The sequence below is a fragment of the Maniola jurtina genome, chromosome 22, assembly GCF_905333055.1.
Source record: "Maniola jurtina chromosome 22, ilManJurt1.1, whole genome shotgun sequence".
NCBI classification, from domain to species: domain Eukaryota; kingdom Metazoa; phylum Arthropoda; class Insecta; order Lepidoptera; family Nymphalidae; genus Maniola; species Maniola jurtina.
Genome location: NC_060050.1, coordinates 8,317,291 through 8,337,594, shown reverse-complemented (window position 1 = coordinate 8,337,594; position 20,304 = coordinate 8,317,291). Strand labels below are relative to the sequence as shown.

The 20,304-nt window shown below is 38.1% G+C and overlaps 2 protein-coding genes across 3 annotated transcripts; both read right to left on the bottom strand.

Annotated features, from left to right (window-relative positions):
* Positions 1-1,800: 1,800 nt before the first annotated feature.
* Positions 1,801-4,440, bottom strand: LOC123876707 (trypsin CFT-1-like). The gene is made up of 5 exons (XM_045923021.1): positions 4,413-4,440; positions 3,700-3,868; positions 3,209-3,464; positions 2,570-2,725; positions 1,801-1,967 (listed from the first exon to the last, which is right to left on the bottom strand). The coding sequence occupies exons 1-5, from the start codon at positions 4,429-4,431 to the stop codon at positions 1,821-1,823; spliced, it is 747 nt and encodes a 248-aa protein (XP_045778977.1). The 5' UTR covers positions 4,432-4,440; the 3' UTR covers positions 1,801-1,820.
* Positions 4,441-5,361: 921 nt separating this feature from the next.
* Positions 5,362-19,500, bottom strand: LOC123876696. 2 transcript variants are annotated; one of them, XM_045923003.1, is made up of 12 exons: positions 18,298-19,500; positions 13,914-14,246; positions 13,069-13,398; positions 10,689-10,964; positions 10,312-10,572; positions 9,380-9,578; positions 8,581-8,756; positions 8,191-8,328; positions 7,941-8,111; positions 7,464-7,583; positions 6,669-6,872; positions 5,362-5,858 (listed from the first exon to the last, which is right to left on the bottom strand). In XM_045923003.1, the coding sequence occupies exons 1-12, from the start codon at positions 18,338-18,340 to the stop codon at positions 5,662-5,664; spliced, it is 2,448 nt and encodes an 815-aa protein (XP_045778959.1). In that variant the 5' UTR covers positions 18,341-19,500; the 3' UTR covers positions 5,362-5,661. The 2 variants fall into 2 exon arrangements, with proteins under 2 accessions (XP_045778959.1, XP_045778960.1); XM_045923004.1 differs by lacking the exons at positions 13,069-13,398; positions 13,914-14,246; positions 18,298-19,500 and adding an exon at positions 11,040-11,067.
* Between the last annotated feature and the right edge of the window lie 804 nt (positions 19,501-20,304).

Sequence of the window (20,304 nt, the reverse complement as noted above, 5' to 3'; positions counted from 1 at the left end):
CAGGTCCAGCGTACATGTATTGTAGAGGTCTATGATGAAGTGCCTAACTGCTTAGCAATAACAGGTTTTAGTAAAGTTGATAGTAATACATTTTGGAATTTGGAATAAACCTTGTACCTACCTACCTATCACTTTGTGTGAACAGCAGGTCGATTCCGGAAAATTTATGGTATTTTTATTGCAATAATAGGTACATTGTATCCTTAGATCAAGGAAATATTGTAACCAATGTAAACGAGCCTCAAAAATCAGAGGTTATTGGGACCGTCGGCACCAGTCAGTTTCTCTGTCAAACTAGAGCCTCGATAGCTCAACGGTTGAGGAGCGGACTGAATTCCGAAAGGTCGGCGGTTCAAACCCCACCTGTTGCACTATTGTCGGGCCCTTGAGCCGAGCCTAGCAGAGCGCCGACTATAAATCTGCCAAATTGTATAATGTCTAATCACGTTTCTTGTCCCCCTTTTTTATTTCATACTTACAAAATTACAAATAGGTACTAATATAAAAAGTCAACATTGTCTGTGTGTAAAAACTCGAAGATACCATCTGAACAAATAACAGTTCCTTACCAATTGTCCAATCTACTCGTTCGAAGCGTTTTTGTTCAACGATTCTGATACTAATCACTAAGGTGTGGAATGCCCTTCCAGCATCCGTAGGTATTTCCTGCCAGGTTTTTTATTTATTTACTCTCTTCAAGATTCCCTTCAAGGCAACTTCTTTACTTCTTTACTTTCTTCTTTCCCTTCAAGGCAAGAGAGTAAATAAATAGGCATCTTCTAGGCAAGTGCGCTCCAACTTAGACCTCATGAATGCTCCGTTTCTCAGGCATGATTGGCATCAAGTGCAAGCCTATCTCACAGTAAAAAACCTTAAAAATATTTAAGAACTCTGGAGTTACAAATAACCCAGTAGTTTTCCAGAAAAATGGAAACCCTCGTTCTGTATGGCCTATATCTCCCAGGTATTTTTGCGTCTTCGTTACGTTTATGAAGCACCTTAACTTAGCAGTAGGTAGCTCAAGGGACCATAACGAGATATACGTATACCGAATCTACTTTTCAGACGATAAGCTTATCGAATATTGGCCGATAATGGTATCTAATGTAAACAATTTATATCCAATGGTTTGTAAAATTTCGTTATGGGTACATAAATAGGTACTTAGGTACAGTATTTCGGTAATAATCGGTAGAGATATTCCTTACTTCTAAAAAAATGGATATAAAATGCGCAAAGTAAGACAAATGTATTGAGTTTAGTATATTTTCCAGCGCGAGAGTGGCGCCACCCGCGTGTTGATGTTGGGAAACAGAGTGTGGGCGCAGCCGTGCGACCACGAGAACACGCCCACCACCACGTTGTTATGCAGCAGTGGCTCACCCGTGTCACCGTGACAATGTTATTATCACCATCATCAACCCATCGCCACACTACTGAAACTGAACCCTTGTCTCCTCAGAATAGGAAAGGTTAAAGACCACGCTTGCCCAGTACAGATTGACAGACTTCACACACCTATGTGAGAAGAACTCCCAGGCATGCAGGTTTCCTTACGATGTTTTCCTTCTCCGTGAGTCTGCCTACAATTTTTTTGAATATAAATTCAGTATGGCAGGGCAGTCGTGTACCTATTTTAAATTATTTTTCTGACAGCGATATGAGTGTCATATCACTGTCATATTAATGGCCAAAGAATTATTATTACTTTCTACTTCCATGATATCGGCATAGTAAAATTCAATATACCTAACCGATATAAAATGCGCAAAGAAAGGAATAAAAATAAAATACGACAAATGTATTAAATTTAGTATATTTTAAGCAGTAGCAATGGCTTCGATCCAGCGTGAAAGTGGCGCCACCCGCGTGTTGATGTTGGGGAACAGAGTGTGGGCGCAGCCGTGCGACCAGGAGAACACGCCCACCACCACGTCGTTATGCAGTAGTGGCCCACCCGTGTCACCCTGGAAAAAATATAATCTAAATATTTAAAACGAAAGGTGACTGACTGGTCTATCAACGCACATCTCAGACTACTGGACGAATCCAGCTGTTTGGCATACAGATAGGCAACTATTGTGTCGTAGACATCGGCTTAAGAAAAGATTTTTGAAAATTCAACCCCTAAGGGCAGGTTCCCACTTGTCGGTCGGACCCGGATTTTATTCGGATGTTCCAAGGGCAGAACGTTTTATATCTAATTATAATTAGATAATAATATCTAATTATAATAATTATTCTGTAACTGATTTTTCAGATAGCACCAATGTTTTCCGTTGGGAGGCTTCTACTTAATTATGTTAGGAGCTTCCTGTACTCCACTTGCCGAGACGTGGTCTCCAGCTCCAATCGAGTTTCACGGGCTTTCCGAGTTACAAGGGCGTATAACACCACAAACTTCCCAACTTCGAGCTGTAGCACCTGGGAATATTTCTTTAGAAAACCCTTATATTTTTTTTGGCGCGACCCGAGATCTCATGATCTATCTGAGAGACGATGCCGAATAAGCAGAAAGAATCAGATAGAGAATAAGGAAGAAGAATGTTGAATGAAGAAGACCACTTACTGCACATTGTCCTCGAATGCCAACGTCAAGCCAGCCGGCGCACAGCATCGCGTCGGTGACGGTGAAGTTCAATGTCTCATACCGGTCAGCGCAAACGTGCTGGTCGTTCAGCCAGAGCTGCACATGACGAAGCTCCGGAGACGACGGGCCAGTGTCCTGGAACATAATGCAATCTTCACATCATTTGTATGCAAAAACGTCCGAAGGGGTGCTCGCAAAATCTAACGCATAGAGGAGAGAGCATAGGAAAGAGAAACAAATTAGAAAAGAGAGACCAACTAGTGTAGGAAGAAATGCTTTGTAATGCTGAACTAAAAGAGATGCGGAGGTTATATTAAGTCCGTGCCAGCAGGCAGAAGAAAAATCCCTGTGCATAGGATATTTTTTTCCCCCGAAGGAAATTTTGTATGTTTTCTTTTTAATTTCTTGACCCTTGAGTGGGCCCCTGAGCTCTTCTAGGTTGCTCAATCGAAAGCGGAGTTAAAAGTTACTAGCAATAAGTGCCAGAGACAATGGCTTTGCGGCTATGTACGCAAGCTGCACACCCGCACTCAAGTGCGGTAGTGCGTATGACTGCCACATCCTTCACTGATGGCTGGCGCAGAGTGTCAGCTGTTATACGAAAGATGATGCACTTACACTGGTAGCACCCCAACCTATCGCCATGACCTGCTCGTTCGCGTTCGTCTTGTACGCGCCACCGGCTATGTACGCAGGCTGCACGGCCGCACTGAAGGCTATAGTGGCGGTAGTGCGTATGACTGCTATGTCGTTCACTCTGGTGGCTGATGCGAACAGCGGGTGAGTGGTTATACGAGAGATGATGTAGAGCAGCCCTCGAGTTTCTGAGGATGTTGACCCCACTCTCGCACGCCATGCTCTTGCTGGGGTAATCCTGAAAGGCAGAAAAGGGGATATTTTAGTCGTAAGGATTTTTATTATATTTTTTGAATATCTGTATACTTAGATCGATAGCATTAACTGAGTTTTATATGTTTTAATTGCAATATCAAGATTTCTTGCTGCTTTTAACTTTTGTTATCGTTGAAGCTGGGTAAGAAACAAAAAAATGATGGTTCTCTCTTGGTCGGAAGTAAGAAAAACAGAGTAACAGTGATTTTTATACTTACTGATCATCAATAACAAAACATGAAGCAGCAGACAAGATAGCTGTGCTGCTAAGTATGGTACCGCCGCAGACTTGCCGAAAGGACGTCGATCCGATGTTATTGAGAAGAGCAGTCGCAAATGGATACTGTATTATGTCGGCTACTTCACCGCCGGCTATTCTTGATTGTGCTGTAGGTATATTAATTAAATATTATAAGTAAGTATAAGTACTTACACTTTTTAAACTTTAAAAAAATAAAAAACCATTGGTAAAAAATAAAATACCTATGCAGGTAATGCGGGTTGCATTACCTGCATAGGTATTTTTTCAGAAAATATTTAGGATATGTAAAGTTCACAGCATAGAATATAATGTAGGGGAGGCTTAATTGCCCAGCATCCACAGAAACTGAGGTAAGGTAAGGTAACTGCTATTTGAAATATTCGTGTTATTCTATTATTTTATGTAAAACTAGAGGATGCCCGCGACTTCGTCCGCGTGGATTTAGGTTTTTTAAGATCCCATGGGAACTATTTGATTTTCCGGGATAAAAAGTTGCCTATGTCCGTCCCCGGGATATAAGCTAACCCTGTACCAAATTTCGTCAGAATCGGTTAAACTGTTGGGCCGTGAAAAGGTAGCAACAGACAGACAGACAGACACACTTTCCCATTTATAATATTAGTATGGAAGTATGGATATTAGTATGGATTAATTATAAAAAGTACATACCACGTGTATCCAAAACCATGCAAGCCACAGAAAAGACAATTAACAATTTCATTGTAATTTAAACGTAAGGTCAATTCGGTACTACCTACTCGTGATCGAAAAATATCTAAGTATATCATGCAATCGCTCTATATCTCGTAATTAGTCGTTTATCAAATTAATTCTGGCCTTATATTTCCAACAACCTTGTGCCCGCGACTTCGTCCGCGTGGACTACATAAATTGCAAATCCCTATTTTACCCCCTTAGGGGTTGAATTTTCAAAAATCCTTTCTTAGCGGATGTCTACGTCATAAGCTATCTGCATGACTTTCAGTGTAGTAGTTTGAACTGTACGTTGATAGATCACTCAGACAGCTCTTCTTTTTATATACCTACAACTACCTACATATTAGATTGTATGATTAGTAGTATAGTATGTAGTACCTACCTATCTGTCTACCTAATTTGTTTTATTTTTGGTTAGTCCTTGATATTTCACGGGTAAGTAATGATGCAGTCTGATGGAAGCGAGCTAACCTGAAAGGGAATGGCAGTTTTTATTAAACCTAGACTCAATTGGTTTCTACCAGTAGGTAGGTAGGGTTTCACCAGCCGCGGCCGAAGCCGCGCTTCAAATGTGCATGAATTCATACTCTGCTGACAGCGTGTTCGCAAGACTTACATACATAAAAGCAAGTTTCTAAAAAATGCTATTTAACCGACAGTTAATAAAACGCAAAATATTCAACAATAACTTTATTTATTTATTTAATAGGTACCTAGATAGATATACAGAACATGTTTTAGTAAGTACAGATATTATTTTTAGGAACAAACCATATTAAAAAGTGCCTAAAATGTATAAGATAAGTACACATTTCTTAATTTTATGTAAAACAGATACTTAACGATAAAAAATATTACTATACAATTTACTAATGTCATTAAGTAAAAATAAATAATGAAATAAAATGTCTTTTAACCCGGACTAAATTTCTCATTTTAAGATTCAATAGCGGATAATCTAAGCTATTAAGCTTAGAATGAACTGAAGCGTGTTTTGATAATAACTCAAATATAATTATTTACTTATAAATAACAACAGGTCTTCGTATTTTGTTTTCACTATACCAATTTCAACCGTAATGTCAAAATGCAATAATAAAGCTGAATTTAAGTTTTTATGAAAAAGTTGCTCGTCAAACTCGTAACTATTGTCGGTATTGAATCTTTAAATAAGACTGAAACATCTGAAAGGTTATTGAATCTAAGCAGCCACCGCGGTGTTCTTGCTAGCGTCGTTGGCGTTTTGTTCCACCTTCTTCGCCATAAAGCTGTTCCTAAGCGCATTGGCTCGAGCGTAGGTCCACTCTCTGTTCCTCTTAGGCCCAACGAAGCTAGCCAGCAGGATCATGCACATACCAAGAGTCATTACGATTATCCATGCTCCTGGTATACGGAATTCTGGAAAAGAGAAATTAAACAAATACAAGGCCAGTACATTGACTCTGCAAATTAACAGAGTTCTTGATGAGTGAAACCGTAAACTTTTGATCTGCCAATATTTTATAGTAAAGAAAATCTGATTAAGTAAATTGGGTAAAAGAATGAAATCATATTTTATTTCTTTTATTATTTCTATGCTTTGCAAATTTGAAGAAATACAGTCTAAGTAATCATAAATCTATCAGAGGCATATTAGTGGGCATCTATATTTACTCTTAGCAACATAAGAAAATATCATGTCATAATATTTCATGCCATTGACCGCCGATCGATAGACTTAGGGTCCCACTTGGCAATAGAATGGCAACCTTGCTCCGAAAAGCACAGTGTTTTCAGACCCTGCATTAGGTGGAAAGACTACATCAAACGAGTCGCAGGAAGCTGCAGGAGGATGGCGGTGCAAGACCTATCGTGTGTATGTCCATACAATAGCCAGCAGTGGACATCCATCGCATAGCCACACATCAAGAAAACTGAAAGAACCCAGAGTTTGATTTCTCTTTAGTAAAAGACGGACGGAAAGCCGGTTTCTACACGGCATCGTATCAGAACGCTAAATCGCTTGGCAGCACGGCTTTGAAAATAGCTCATATTTCAGCCACGGCTGAAGCCTGAGCTATTTTCAAACCAGACCAGAGATTTAGAAATTACAAAATTCTAATCCCCTGCCGGGAATCGAACCCGGAGCCTCTCACTGATAAGATCACAGCACTTACCACTGCGCCAGGGAGGTCGTCAAGACAAGGACTATAATAAAAACCAACTTACGCACGGAACCACCCGGGGGATTGGGGACCGGGAAAGCGATGTCCGTGAGCCGCGTTATCTCAGTGTCCTGTCCCCGGATCCTCGCCACTATGGCCCACGGATGCTGCTCCAGATTGGTCGGATTCCTTATGATTATGCCACATAAGCCCTTCTCTAGATCAGACCAGTCTAATATGTTCGTAGGCACGTTTTCATTGGTGAAACCTAGAAACAGGATAAATTAACTTAAAAAATCGATCAAGTGCAAGTCAGACTCTTTTGTGGTGTCACCACAAATTCACGGTTTTGAAATTTTTCCCTTTATTTGAATTACTTTGATAAGTGCTGTACAGACATTGCTACTTGCCAGATGTTATGATTCTAGGTCAACGGGAAGAGAACCCTATAAGTTTTGACTCCCCTGATATGTACTAACTACTGACAGACACGACCGAAAGACAGACAGACAACGAACAGTTCCAGTTTCCTTTTGAGATACAAAACTCTAAAAATATAGAAAACAGTTTCTCAATAAGATAACATTCATTTGTGCCGAAGCTACTCCATATTTTCTTCCAATGAGAAATCAATTTGGAGGATTTATTTATTTATTCAAAGGGATTATCTTTAGCTAGTGCCATTCTTTGATGAAATGCTGACGAAGATCTTGAAGACATTGGACGGTACAGAGATTTGGTACCTACTCCTTAACGGTCAAGATATAATATAATTCCAAATAGGTATTGAAAATAAGGAGATTATGGAAAGATCATACATAATCGCAGATTTATGTCAAAGAGAATTAAAATAACTTACCAAATCCATCGATGCGGACAAATCGGCAATAATCGAGAGGTCTCGCATTGTTAACTCGCCCTTCTAGTAACAGCCTGTTGTCATGCCTAAAAGGTCCGTGCTGGCTGACCACCATAGTATCTGCGAATACAGGTGACGATATAACATTACCGTTTTATCATACAGAAAATGAATAGAAATATCCTGGGCTTACAAGTTACGTCAAGAAAGTATCATTAATCGCGTGCGTTGTTCTCGTTTCTAATGATCGAGCAGGTCGACTTAGCAATTCCCGTAGCCGGAGTAGGACGTAACGAGGCTTGCAAACTTGATACTGGCCTTACAAGGTCAATAAAGTACCATTAATAGTGACCTTAATCGTGTGCATTGTTCTGGTTTCTGCGGGTCGATCAGGCCGACCTGGCAGCTCGCGTAGGCGGAGTCAGACGTAGCAAGGCTTGAGAAGCTGATACGGGTGTAATGAGGTCAAGAAATTACCATTAACGAGGACTTCGAATCGCGCGAGTTGTTCTCGTTTGTGCAGGTCGAGCAGGCCGACGTGGCAACTCCAGTAGCCGGAGTCGGACGTGGCGAGGCTCGGGAACTTGATGCCACACTCCCCGGCATCCAAGCCGGCACCAACGTACTCGGCCAAGCCATGGGTGTCCGCTGGAAACAGATGAAACCAGGACAAAATATAATATTCTATTATTCTATTCAAAATTCAAGATGTTAGTTATTTACTTACAGGGTGCAACGTTGAAGAGTGTGCCATTCCTTGCACGGAAGTAGCAGTACCGGATGGGAGCTTGAATGGAGCAAGTCATGGTCACGCTTTCATCCGACAAACTGCTCATCCAGCTTCTATCAGCCGTCAGAGTTGGCACTGAAATGATATTGGAATAATTTTCTTAATTCTTCAAAAAAACCCTTTCAGGGTTTAGTATCTCCAGAGTAATAAGGGCCGTTATAGGATCACTTTATATTTGTCTATTTGTCTGTCAATCTGTCTATCTGTCCGTTAAGACCCTTCAATGGATTCAAAAACTGTAGGTAGATAGTAGTAGATTACCTGTAGATAGACTATGATACAGTCCATCTCAGTGATGACAAAAAGTGCAAACGTCTAGGTACCTACCTGTCGTGATCGAAGCAGCGATTTCAGGATCTCTTATCCAAAGAGCCTTAGCGGTAAGGAAGCCATAGTAAGTGACGCCTTTAGTATCGATCTCACATCTCCAGATTCCAAAGTCACTGATGGTAGTGTTAGTTATCCGGATACCGCACTCGTGTGCGTGGATACTTCCTGTGTAACTAGAAATTGAACAAATACATGCAAACTATGAAACCGCCTTGATGGTACTTAAACATGGGGTCATCTTAGAGGCGGATCAACAAATTCCTGACATGCCGGCAATGCATTGGCGGTTCTTCTGGTACTGTAAATGTTCATGGGCGGCATAAATCACTTAACATCAGATGACTCGCCTGCTCGTTTGCTCGCTATTTTTTTTATGTACCTTTTATTTCCTAACCCACCCCTGAATTGCTGACAGTGGTATCAGTATGATGTACAGTGTACACCTTATGTCCAGTTATCCTGTTCAGCAAAGGACACAGAATTTAGTTTAGTGATTTGGTGCCCACTGTCAATCTCATTGGCTTAACGCACAGCGGCTGTTCGAATTTCGAATGTTTTTTGAAAACATTTTCGAATTGAATTACGAATGTTCTTTAAAAACATCTATGTAATTGGTTGGTAACTCAAAATGGTTAAGGCCCACTGAGATTTTGGGCACCATCATTATGAGATTATGTAACAGAGAGAACGCTATAATATTCTTTCTGTGGATAGAGTATAGGTGGGTATACGAACTCGTTAGCATGGACAGCGTATATGCGGGAAAACGCTAAGTCGAAGAAGTTTCAGTACTTACTTGGTTCCAGTGCCGTGCCAGCTATATCTGCTTTGCCCCACCGCTTCAGCAGCGATCAGTATGCGACCCGATGGATCTCGGAACTTGCAGTAGCTTATTGGGTCGGGGCTTTCCAAGTAACAGGACAAGTACATGTTTTTCATGTAAATATCGTCGGGCGATTCTCCTATTACCCTTGTGGTGATCCTCGCTTTGGGGTCTACAAAAAAGGGTTTTATTAACAAAATATTTGTATGAGTATCATGTCTGTCATGCCCTTCCCGAATAAACTGTCTGTCTGAACATTGCAGCCAGCTCTAGATTTTTGCGTTTTAAACATACGAACATAACCTTAATTTTCTAGTTTGGTTCTACATCTTTTTCAAAATCCTAGTTGGCTAAACTGCAGTCACTTAATCAAAACTATTAAGTAAGTAGTAGGTACTTAGCGCGCACCACATCTGTACGTAGGTACTCGCGCATTCCGGAATAATTTCCGCACGGGATTTTGATTAATTTAAATTCAAAACGGATTTTGAAACGCACCGCAATTCGCCGCACCGCAGTGCGCTCTCTCTTTTTTAAAATTGATTTATTATAACGCACTAACACGAATCCATACTAATATTATAAATGCAAAAGTGTGTCTGTCTGTCTGTCCGTCTGCTAGCTTTTCACAGCCCAACAGATTAATCGAATTTGATGAAATTTGGTAGAGTTAGCTTACATCCCGAGGAAGAACATACTAGGCCGTTTTTTATTCCGGAAAATCAAAGTTCCCACGGGATTCCGTTTAACCGATTCATATGAAATTTTTGAAAATTTCATCCCGGAAACTGAAATTTTTGAGTCTAATTCAAATAAAATTTAAATGATCTAAGTTTAAATGTTTACCTACCTACAGTTGTTGTTGACGCTTGCGTTAAGCCTCCCAATAAGTACAAATTACTTACCGGCTTCTTTAACTGTAACGTTAACAATATAACTATCAGTGAGGACTTGTCCTGGCATTCCGACCTCCATCTTCCAGAGACCTTCATGTTGGTGTTTAATTACTCTCTTTAGACTAATCCAACATCTCCCAAACCCATCATAAGCCACATATCCTTCTGGACTCCTAAGTCTACAGTAAACCGCGTGGTCTGGTCCAAGAGCTTCGTGAACTGGTCTATCTCTGGTCCAGATAAGGTTTATTTGTGTTGGAGTGGAGGCAGCTAAAAGTAAAATGCAAAACAATAAACAATATTTTCAAAAACCGACTTCCAAAGTCTGCTACTACCTATATCGGTTGCTGACGATGATGATTAAAAAATATTAAAATATTTATTACCGTGAACAGTAAGACGCGTAATAGCTCTGTACTCTATTTTATTCGTAAGTCCAAAACGTATTTCCCAATATCCACTATCATGCGTCCTTACATTATAGACTTTATAGCTACAACCGTGGTCGAGTCTCGTGTACTTTGCAGACGGCTTTTCTTTATTTGGTGCCAGAAGCCTGCAAGTGTCACTAAGCTCCTCGAACTCTCCTAAGTGTTTCACAGCAATGTAAAAATTGTTCCCCTCCGTTACACTTACTTCAGCCGCATTAGAATCTACAATTTCTGGAACCAGAAATAAAAATAAATAAAAATGTTATATTTATTGAACACAGAAAACACGAGATACCTACGTATTACCTATAAAATACATATTATTCCCAAAAATATATCTATAATAAAAACCGGTGAAGTCAACTCGCCCACAAGGCTTCCGTACTATCTATAACTTTTTTACTGACAGACGCGAGACGCGACGAGTCTATGAAATTATACTTGTCCAGAATCACTCGTATCGCCCTGTCGAGATTGACCCCGAGGCTTGCGGTACCTAACTACACAACGTTCTGTTATAACCCTAGCCTAGGCCGCATATTGCTGACTTGCTATTACCAAATTGACACAAATAATAAATCATCAATCAGCAGTATGGGGCCTATAAAACGTTGCATTTGGCGACAATAAGACAGTTTCGACTCTTCAATCCGATCCGCTCTAACTTCGGACCCGGTTTTTGCCTGCCGGTTAGACCTCGGAAAAGATTGAAGAAGAGACTCCGGCTCTCTAAACCCTTCACTAGGGTCCGCGCTCGGTATAATCCAAGTAACTAAGTCGACTGTATGAACAAAGAACACTAAATAAACGGGGTGTTAATTTGACTTCGAGTTTGTTTCTCTGCCGCCGAGACACCCCGTCATAACAGTTCGTTGACCTCTAGCGTCAGTCAGATGTTGTACAATGCAAACTTTTATTTATTTTTTCGTTGCTATATTTAAATTCTTATTTTATGGCAATTTAATGTTGGCAACGATCAATGAATTTACAATGATCGAAGATTTTTCATTTTTCTACAAAAAATATATAAAATAATTTTACATTTTTCTATTAAAAATATACAACACTTATAGGTAGGTAGGTAGGTTGTATTTACGTATTTATCAAAAAATCTTCACTTTCTTTACTTATCCATGCCATCATTTAATATTATCATTAGATGCCTATCATTTCCACGTGACTTGATAAAATATTATAGGTAATGCATAGGTACATACTGTTAGGGTCATTTGCTTATTATTGAGATTTATTTATTAATATGTGATATAATTCTATATTTTTTATGGTAATTTTTAGTTCAAAAAGATTAAATCGCGAAGGGACTCGCTTTTAACAGGACGGCCGAGCTGTTAGGGTCATATGCTTATTATTAATATGTGATATAATTATATGTTTAATAATATGAATTAAGAGCTTATGAGTAGCGCATGATGTATGAATTGTATGTCTGTATAACTTACGTTAGTCAATAATATAAAATTAATGTCATTAGTAAAACCTCTTTGAAATAGATTGCATAGACAATAATAAAAATATATAAAAAAAACTATAATGTCATAATATTGTATTCGAAGTTCGATTCGGGGTTGACATTCGAGTAAGGAGACAAGATGGAACAGAATATGTTTTTTATATAGTGCAAATGTTCGACGAAATGTTAATTTATTTTATTATTAATAAATGATAAAAGAAGTAAGATTGTAAGATAGAATAATAAAGTAATAAACGAGTTGTAAATACTGATGGAGTTGTTTGAGCTTTTGGCCGATGCCAACAATACATTCCTTTCCAAGGTATACTTATTATATTTAAGAAAAAAACGTCGAAAAATTCTTGTTTTCACAAACAAGAATTTTCAAAGTCATATTCAAAGCAAAATAATTTATTCAAAATAGGTAAGTAATATAAATAACAAGTGTAAATTAAAAATTTATAACACCCCCGACGATCCAAAGTATTTGAGTTTTCCAAAACATCATTTTCAAATAAATAATTATGTATTTAGGCAACGTCCATCTTGACAGCTTGACATTTGTCTATTGACATAATATTATGAACCTAACGGTTATCTAACCTTCTTTTATACAAGAAAACTAGAAAAGAGCTGATAACTCTTAAACGGCTGAACCGATTTTTTTAGATTATAGCTAAGAACACTCTCGATCAAGCCACCTTTCAAACAAAAAAAACTAAATTAAAATCGGTTCATTCGTTTAGGCGCTACGATGCCACAGACAGATACACAGATACACAGATACACAGTTACACAGATACACACGTCAAACTTATAACACCCCTCTTTTTGGGTCGGGGGTTAAAAAGGTAAGGTACATACCTTCGACGTGAATCGTAAAACGTAACTTTCTTTCAATTTTTTCAGCTGAATATCTGTATCCAACTGAAGTTAACATCCAGTCACCAACAAAAGATTCTGTTTGCACGCCAATAGAGACGGAGCAGCTGCTCGATTCCGTCCGAGCTATCCCGGTCATATGAGTTGCATTAACCTCATGGATATCAAGCTCTCGTCCGCTAGGCATTATGATTGTGCAACTCTTAACACCACCAAATGAAAAGTCAGGCATCGTAATCTCATGTCTTGAGCCAATGGTGGTGTTTATAAAAATGTTGTCTAAATAATCTATTTCGTTATGTTCTACTGCATCTAAAATTTCGAAAAAAAAAACAGTTGTTTTAATAATAATAATAATAATTCTTTCTTTATTTGCATTCATGTCTTCATCATAAAAAATATTATTACAACATGAAGCCCCGTCAGGGCGCTGCAAAGTATAACATTGGTGATTAAAACAATTACAATTCTATTGTTAACAATATAATTAATATAATATTGTTTAAAAGTAGGTATGAATTAGTTGTATTGAAATTCTGTACAAAATTCAAGCAGTGCAAGACCACAGCCAGCCTAGCGATGGGACCCGCCCGCTTGGCGGCGGGTCAAGACCTGGCGGGAGTGCGGTGAATACTACCTTAGTGATACCCGCGCAACCGCCTGTCCGTTGAGGAACAAACACAGGATTTAGTGGGTGCAAGCCCCACACAACCTCTCCATTTCCCCTGACGGAAGGGTATGCGTTAGGCATTTCCTGTGTATAAAAAAAAAGACCACGGTCTAAAAGTCCCTGCAACCGACTTATATAAAAAACATTTCGGTCTAACCTGACTCAGGATTCACGCTAAGATCATAAGTCTGATTTTTTTCTTTTCCATCCGCAGTTCCCGATGTCAGCGTCCACAAACCATCATCCCCTTCTTTAACGGTGATTAAAGCACGGCATTTTGAACGCTCTGTATCTGGTTCTATTTGGAATCTTTCATTATTATTATCACTCATAGGCTTGAATTGAATTTCCCCTAGTGCATTACTAGGGGATCTCAACCGGCATGTTGTTACTACATCGTCATAGGTAAGGACCTGTACCGTCAAACTGTCCCCTGCATTTAAAGATGTTTTTATTGTTGGCAGTGTTTCAGAACTTCCAGAAGTCAAACCTGAAATAGGTAGAAATATAAAGATTTCTTAGTCAAATAAACTTTGCCTTGTACTTTGAATAGTCAAACGCATCTACCACTGTTTCTAAACTCGGCATTTGTTCTTTTCAACGATTCGATTATTATGCTGCCTTTTTGGAGGACATAATAACTATTCCACAGATTAAGGATATGATATACAGAAGCTCGACAAGGCGTCTAGGTTAAGTAATCGAGAAAGAAGTGCGGGACGACGGAGCGATCCGAATTTGCCCACGTAATTATAGGGCCGTAATAAGGGTCGTTCGTCGTAATCGATTTACGAGATCAAATGCGTCGGTCTACTGTCTCTTACTATATTGTTCCTATTTCTTGAATGCCATGAACACTAATGTTGAAATCTATAGTGCGCACTTTGGGTTTGCTCAGATACTGTTAAAACAAGACGGCGTTATACCTATACCACTAGAATAGAATAGAATAGATTTTTATTCAAGTAGACTTTTACAAGTGCTTTTGAACTGTCAAAATAATTTACCACTGGTTCGGAATGCCGTTCCTACCGAGAAGAACCAGCAAGAAACTCGGCGGTTGCTCTTTTCAACTGTTCAATTTACAATAATATGCCATACTATACAAGCAATTGCAGCCCCGCGCATTGCTGGAGCGAGTCAAATTCAATTGGTTTAAATCTGGCTCGCTCCAACTGAAACTTAAGTCTAAGCTAAGTCAGAGTACGCTCAATAGATCTCAGCCTAAGAAAGGATTTTGAGGAATTCCAACTAATTCTTTTGAAAACGTAAATCTATGCGGATGAGCTAGTTTTCACTAACTCGGCCCACTTCGCACTGATCGATAATAACCAGAAGTCTAAATTTTAATATTATAATCATAGATTTATTATAAAGAAGCCTGATCAACTTATCGTTAACAGGGCTCTCTCCGTCTTTGGTTGCTTAATATTCATTAAAGGGGATGCTTTGAATTCTTCCCAGCAATAATAATTTCATGAATGCAAGTGTCGCAAGAGTCGACACAATATAATGTACCTACCTACCTACTTGGATTGTTAATCGGCGATTATTATCGATCGAGTCGTGATTGCGATAAAAAAATAAGCTCGCGTGTATCTATCATAATATTATAATATCATAATATTATGTACCTATTATAGGAAATCAAATGGCATGAATGTTGTTTGTTGAAATACATAGGATTCGTGCTAAATATAAAATAATGTTATATTGCATCATTTTCAATAAAACAACATTAAAATAAGATTTTGTATAGATAAATGGATGAAGATAAGTTGTTATAATTCCAAGTTATGATTGGTTATGGTCACGGTAATATTATCTATTCAGTATTCTAACTCGGCCGTATTTTTGAAATAAATACCTACAGCTGAGCGGTACGTAAACATGCGGTAGGGCTGCCCGCCTCCAGCAGTTTAATTACATTTGCCTACTTTGTGTTTCCATCTAGTTTTGTGATTGTAAATATACTTTTTTTATATAAACAAATAAAATACTTTGTGAATTGCATAGGAAATGTTCAATAAAAATGCGTGTTGTTTTTTGATTGGTAGATTTAATTAAAAAACCATGTTTATGATTGAATAACAAATCGGTCTTATACATTTGAGACCGAAAAATATTTGCGCCTCGACTGAGACATAGGAAATTAAACGAACGTTACGAATTTTTAAATTTTAAAGTTTAAAAAATCCGCATTCTAGTATAAAGCTTTTAATCAAAAATTGTTTTGGGCAACATGGACAAGATGGAGAAAATGGAATATCTTTTCCTTGGTTATAGATACCTGCAGCTACTTTACAATATATATATTTGGTTTAAAATAAAGTTCGGAATATTTTCTCAATTTTTTGCATAATTCCATAAAATCATAGCTGGGTACAATCAAAAAAGTTTGCGAATTAATGTTATTGTAGTCCCGGTACCTTAAATACCGACATTCTGAGCTGAAATTGTGGCTTCTTTGATCGGGTTTCACTACAACGAAAAAATCGCGTGGTTATTGTTAGAAAAACAAAACACCGCCCGTTCGTCACTGCGGCACAGTCGCGACTGTCTGCGTGTCGAGCGCCTGCCGACATCGAGGTGCGTAGGTATAGCTCGCGTTTCGTCCGTTTGTATGAAGTTGGAATACTGTATACATACCATTACCGTGTTATGGTGGTCTGGTCGAAGACCATTGATAGGTAGGTACCTATACCTCTCTACCGGCAAACGTCAAACGATTAAAACATATGTATTATGTTTTAATGAACAGGCTACCTAGATCCTTTTCGCATCAGCCCGTTTCCATCTTAGACTGTACAATCTGGTCACTAACCGCATTATTCTCATCCAATAAAAAAAAATCCTATGTCTTGCCGAACAAAAAACCGATTAAATGCAGGAAGGGTTCCGTACCATCGTACAAGAAGTAACACTTTTTTTTTTTGTGATGTAACCACAAATTCATGGTTTTCGGATTTTTCCCTTTTCATGTGCTGTGAAACATTGCGACCTGCCAAATTTCATGATTCTAGGTCAACGGGAAGTACCCTATAGGTTTTCTTGACAGACACGACGGATGGACGGACTGACGGACGGACGGACGGACGGACAGACAGACAACAAAGAGATCCTAGGTTTTGATTCTATTGACGGGTCTTGACAGACTTGACAGACAGACAATGAAGTGTTCATATAAGGGTTCCTTTTTTTTCTCTGTAGATACGGAATCCTGAAACCCATTAAAAATAGCAAATACCTACTCGTTGCTATTTTTAGAACTAGATTACTTTTTTCTGCACTTATCTTAATCTAGCTATTCATAATGTCAACGTCCGGAAAACCCTTGAAACGTTTATTTAAGTACGTCCTTAACAAAGACTGTTATCGCCTTTTGGGAACATCATTGCATGAATTTCATTGATCTTTACTGTTACTCTACAGTGTCCCTCTGTCCGTCCGTATGTAACAGATCTTAGCTCGTAGGTAGATAGAACGAGATACAGACAGACCTGTTTCAATATTTGGTAGAATGTTGACTCAAAACCTAATATTTCGGTAGAAATTCAATTAGGTAAAATATTTTTCAGGGCGATCCCATACCTACACAAAAAAGAGCCAAAAATATTTTTTACATACTGAGGCATGTGGGGTGGGTTCTAAACTCTGTAGCCTACAAATGTACCAATTATTTTTTTAATCGCTTTTGGTTTTACGTGTTATCATGATGAGCTCGGAAACAAATACCCATCTATTCATATAGATTCAATTTAGTACTACCTAACATAAAACCATTACTTAACTAACTGAATACCTATCTAAGTTGACTGGGCATATTATTTTGTACGGAACCCTACTTGATAGAGGGAGGACTTGCACTTGACCGGTTCCTTTTTTTTGATCCCGCCCTTGAAAAATCATGTAGGTACACACAAATTAACTTACAGTACATTCATTCAATAATATCTATGTATTTACATACGTATTTATGTATCTACCTAGTGTAATATAATTATCGCTTATTATTTTTCGTGTTGAGTCATTATTTTTTACAGAATATACGGGTACCTACCTAGAATTAATATTTACTTAACACAGAAACTATTATCTTTTATAACTTAACTGTTTACAACAACCTCTCGCAATATATTTATATACCTTGTACGTGGCTCAGTTATATTATTATCGTAAGTAAGAAGGTACATAGATTTAAAGCAAAATAAGCAGGTATTGTTTATGTTTCAAGGCTGTCGAGGAGCCATCAAATACTAATAAGGCCCGCCTCATACCTGTACGATTACGTTCTTCGACCGGTTTTATCAACTTTGCGGGAAAACGAGAAAGGCTTTTACTCGCAAACCCCGATCTTATTGGAAATGTGTTGCTAACAAACACAAGACTGTCCTATAAGCAAATAGCACAGTTTTGTAGTTTTTAAGTATAAGAAAAAATACCAGGGGTGCACGAGGTTTCTACGTCACTGAGCTCCGTTTTAAAAAGGCCTTGGCGGTATTAAAAACACGTATAAATAATAATCACCAAAACAAACACACCTGCAAGTAATAAGGCGCACAAGATCCTCAGGTGCGACCGCATTATGTCGCTACAAACACAACACTGCGCGAGCGCAAAGCTAACGGAAAATTAACCTCGCTAAGTCCAACAATCCTTGTATCCTTGTAGGTAATTAATCAGTAACCGATCGATAATATTGGTCCAAACTGCTATCTAATCGTCTGTTATGTTATCCCTTGATTGCCTCTGTGGATAATATTGTGTAAGTATGGTTGATTGATATTCCAAAAAGACTGATGACTAGATTACAAATAGCTTTTTAATGAAGGCGATGTTTGCGTGTCACTTATTTATTGTCAGTAGGTACTAATTTTGATCACTTTGTTAATTTCACTATGATTCACTTTTGCAATTTATTTGTAGACAGATTCACTTTAGCACTTAAAATCTTTCTCACATTGATATTTTAGTGAAATTGTTCTTGGGTTCTAACAAAAAAAGTTCTTAGGTTTCTAAACCAAAATTTTAGAGCACATCAAATTTACTGGTAGTTCAAACAATTTTTTAACAAATAAGCAAAGTGTAGTATAAAAGATTAGATTATTTTTATTGAAAGAGTGACATTATTTTTTTCTTATGTCCTTCTTTTCAGATGTGTTCCTACAACTGCTTCCATAATTCACTTTTACACTTAAATCTTCATTAGCCTACCTCACATCAATATTTTAGATTGAATGAGGCAAAAAGGCAAGTGGTATTATGGTTTTCCTGGAATACGTTAAATCGCTTCGTCCACATTCGTTATCCTTTAATTGCCTTCTACGAGGAGGAGAATTATTACATTAGGTATATTTTTGCCAGTCACTAGTGATATTCTAATACAGTACGTATCACTATTAATTTCACTTTTTATTTGTAATTCACTTTTGCGTTTAAGCAATTATTTAAAGGACTTTAAATAGCGATACTTTAATATGTTATTTGGTTCTTAGAGCAAAAATATCAACCGGTGCTATGGATTGCTTAACGTAAACTCTCTCACAATATGAATCACTTATCATAGCAATATCGTTCTCTTCACGTGCAAGATACTGATAATCACATATTTGTTCACACAAATCCATTGTTTAAGTATTATGTAGAACATTTAGAACGATGGATTTTAATTCATTTTAAACGACACTATGATTTAGAGGTTAACGAGTAGAGGAAACATCTAGCTACGTGGTTATTCTAAAGTGGTTAGGTATTCACTCGCTCTTGAAATAATTGATTTCCTCGTTTGCACGCTTAGTTAATATTATCGACAAGTATTTTTATTTTTTTGCTAGGTACGAGTACAAAGCAACGCATCGACGTGTTTTTAACCGACTTCCAAAAAAGGAGGAGGTTCTCAATTCGTCGTAATCTTTTTTATTTTTTATGTATGTTCCCCGATTACTCAAAGACCCCTGGACCGATTTGGAATTTTTTTTTGTCTGAAAGGGTATACTGTGCAGGTGGTCCCATATAAATTTGGTGAAGATCTGATGAATATCTTCGGAGATGGAGAACAGAACTCCTCAATCGATAAGAGCAAATTGCTCGCGATCAGTGTAGTAGCTGAGCTAAGGGTTTTAACTGGGCATAGCATATTATAGTACAGTGGGGCCACTAAAAATTGTGAAATAAAAAAAATTCAAAACAAAAATAAAACCGACTTCAAAAACCACAAACACTAAAAAGTAAAAAATAATTTTTGTTTAGCTACACGTGTACGGTTTTATTTTTCTTTTGAATTTTTTTATTAGGGTTCCGTACCTCAAAAGGAACCCTTATAGGATCACTTCGTTGTCTTGCTGTTTCTCTGTCTGTGTTTGTCTATCTGTCTTGTAAGACACAAAATTCGATAACCGTGAATTTGTTGTTTTCGGATTTTTCCTTTTACTTGATGGCCTCCCTGGCGCAGTAGTAAGCGCTGTAGTTTCATTAGTGGGAGGTCCCGGGTTCGATTCTGCCAGTGGTTTAGAATTTTGTAATTTCTAAATTTCTGGGCTGGTCTGGTG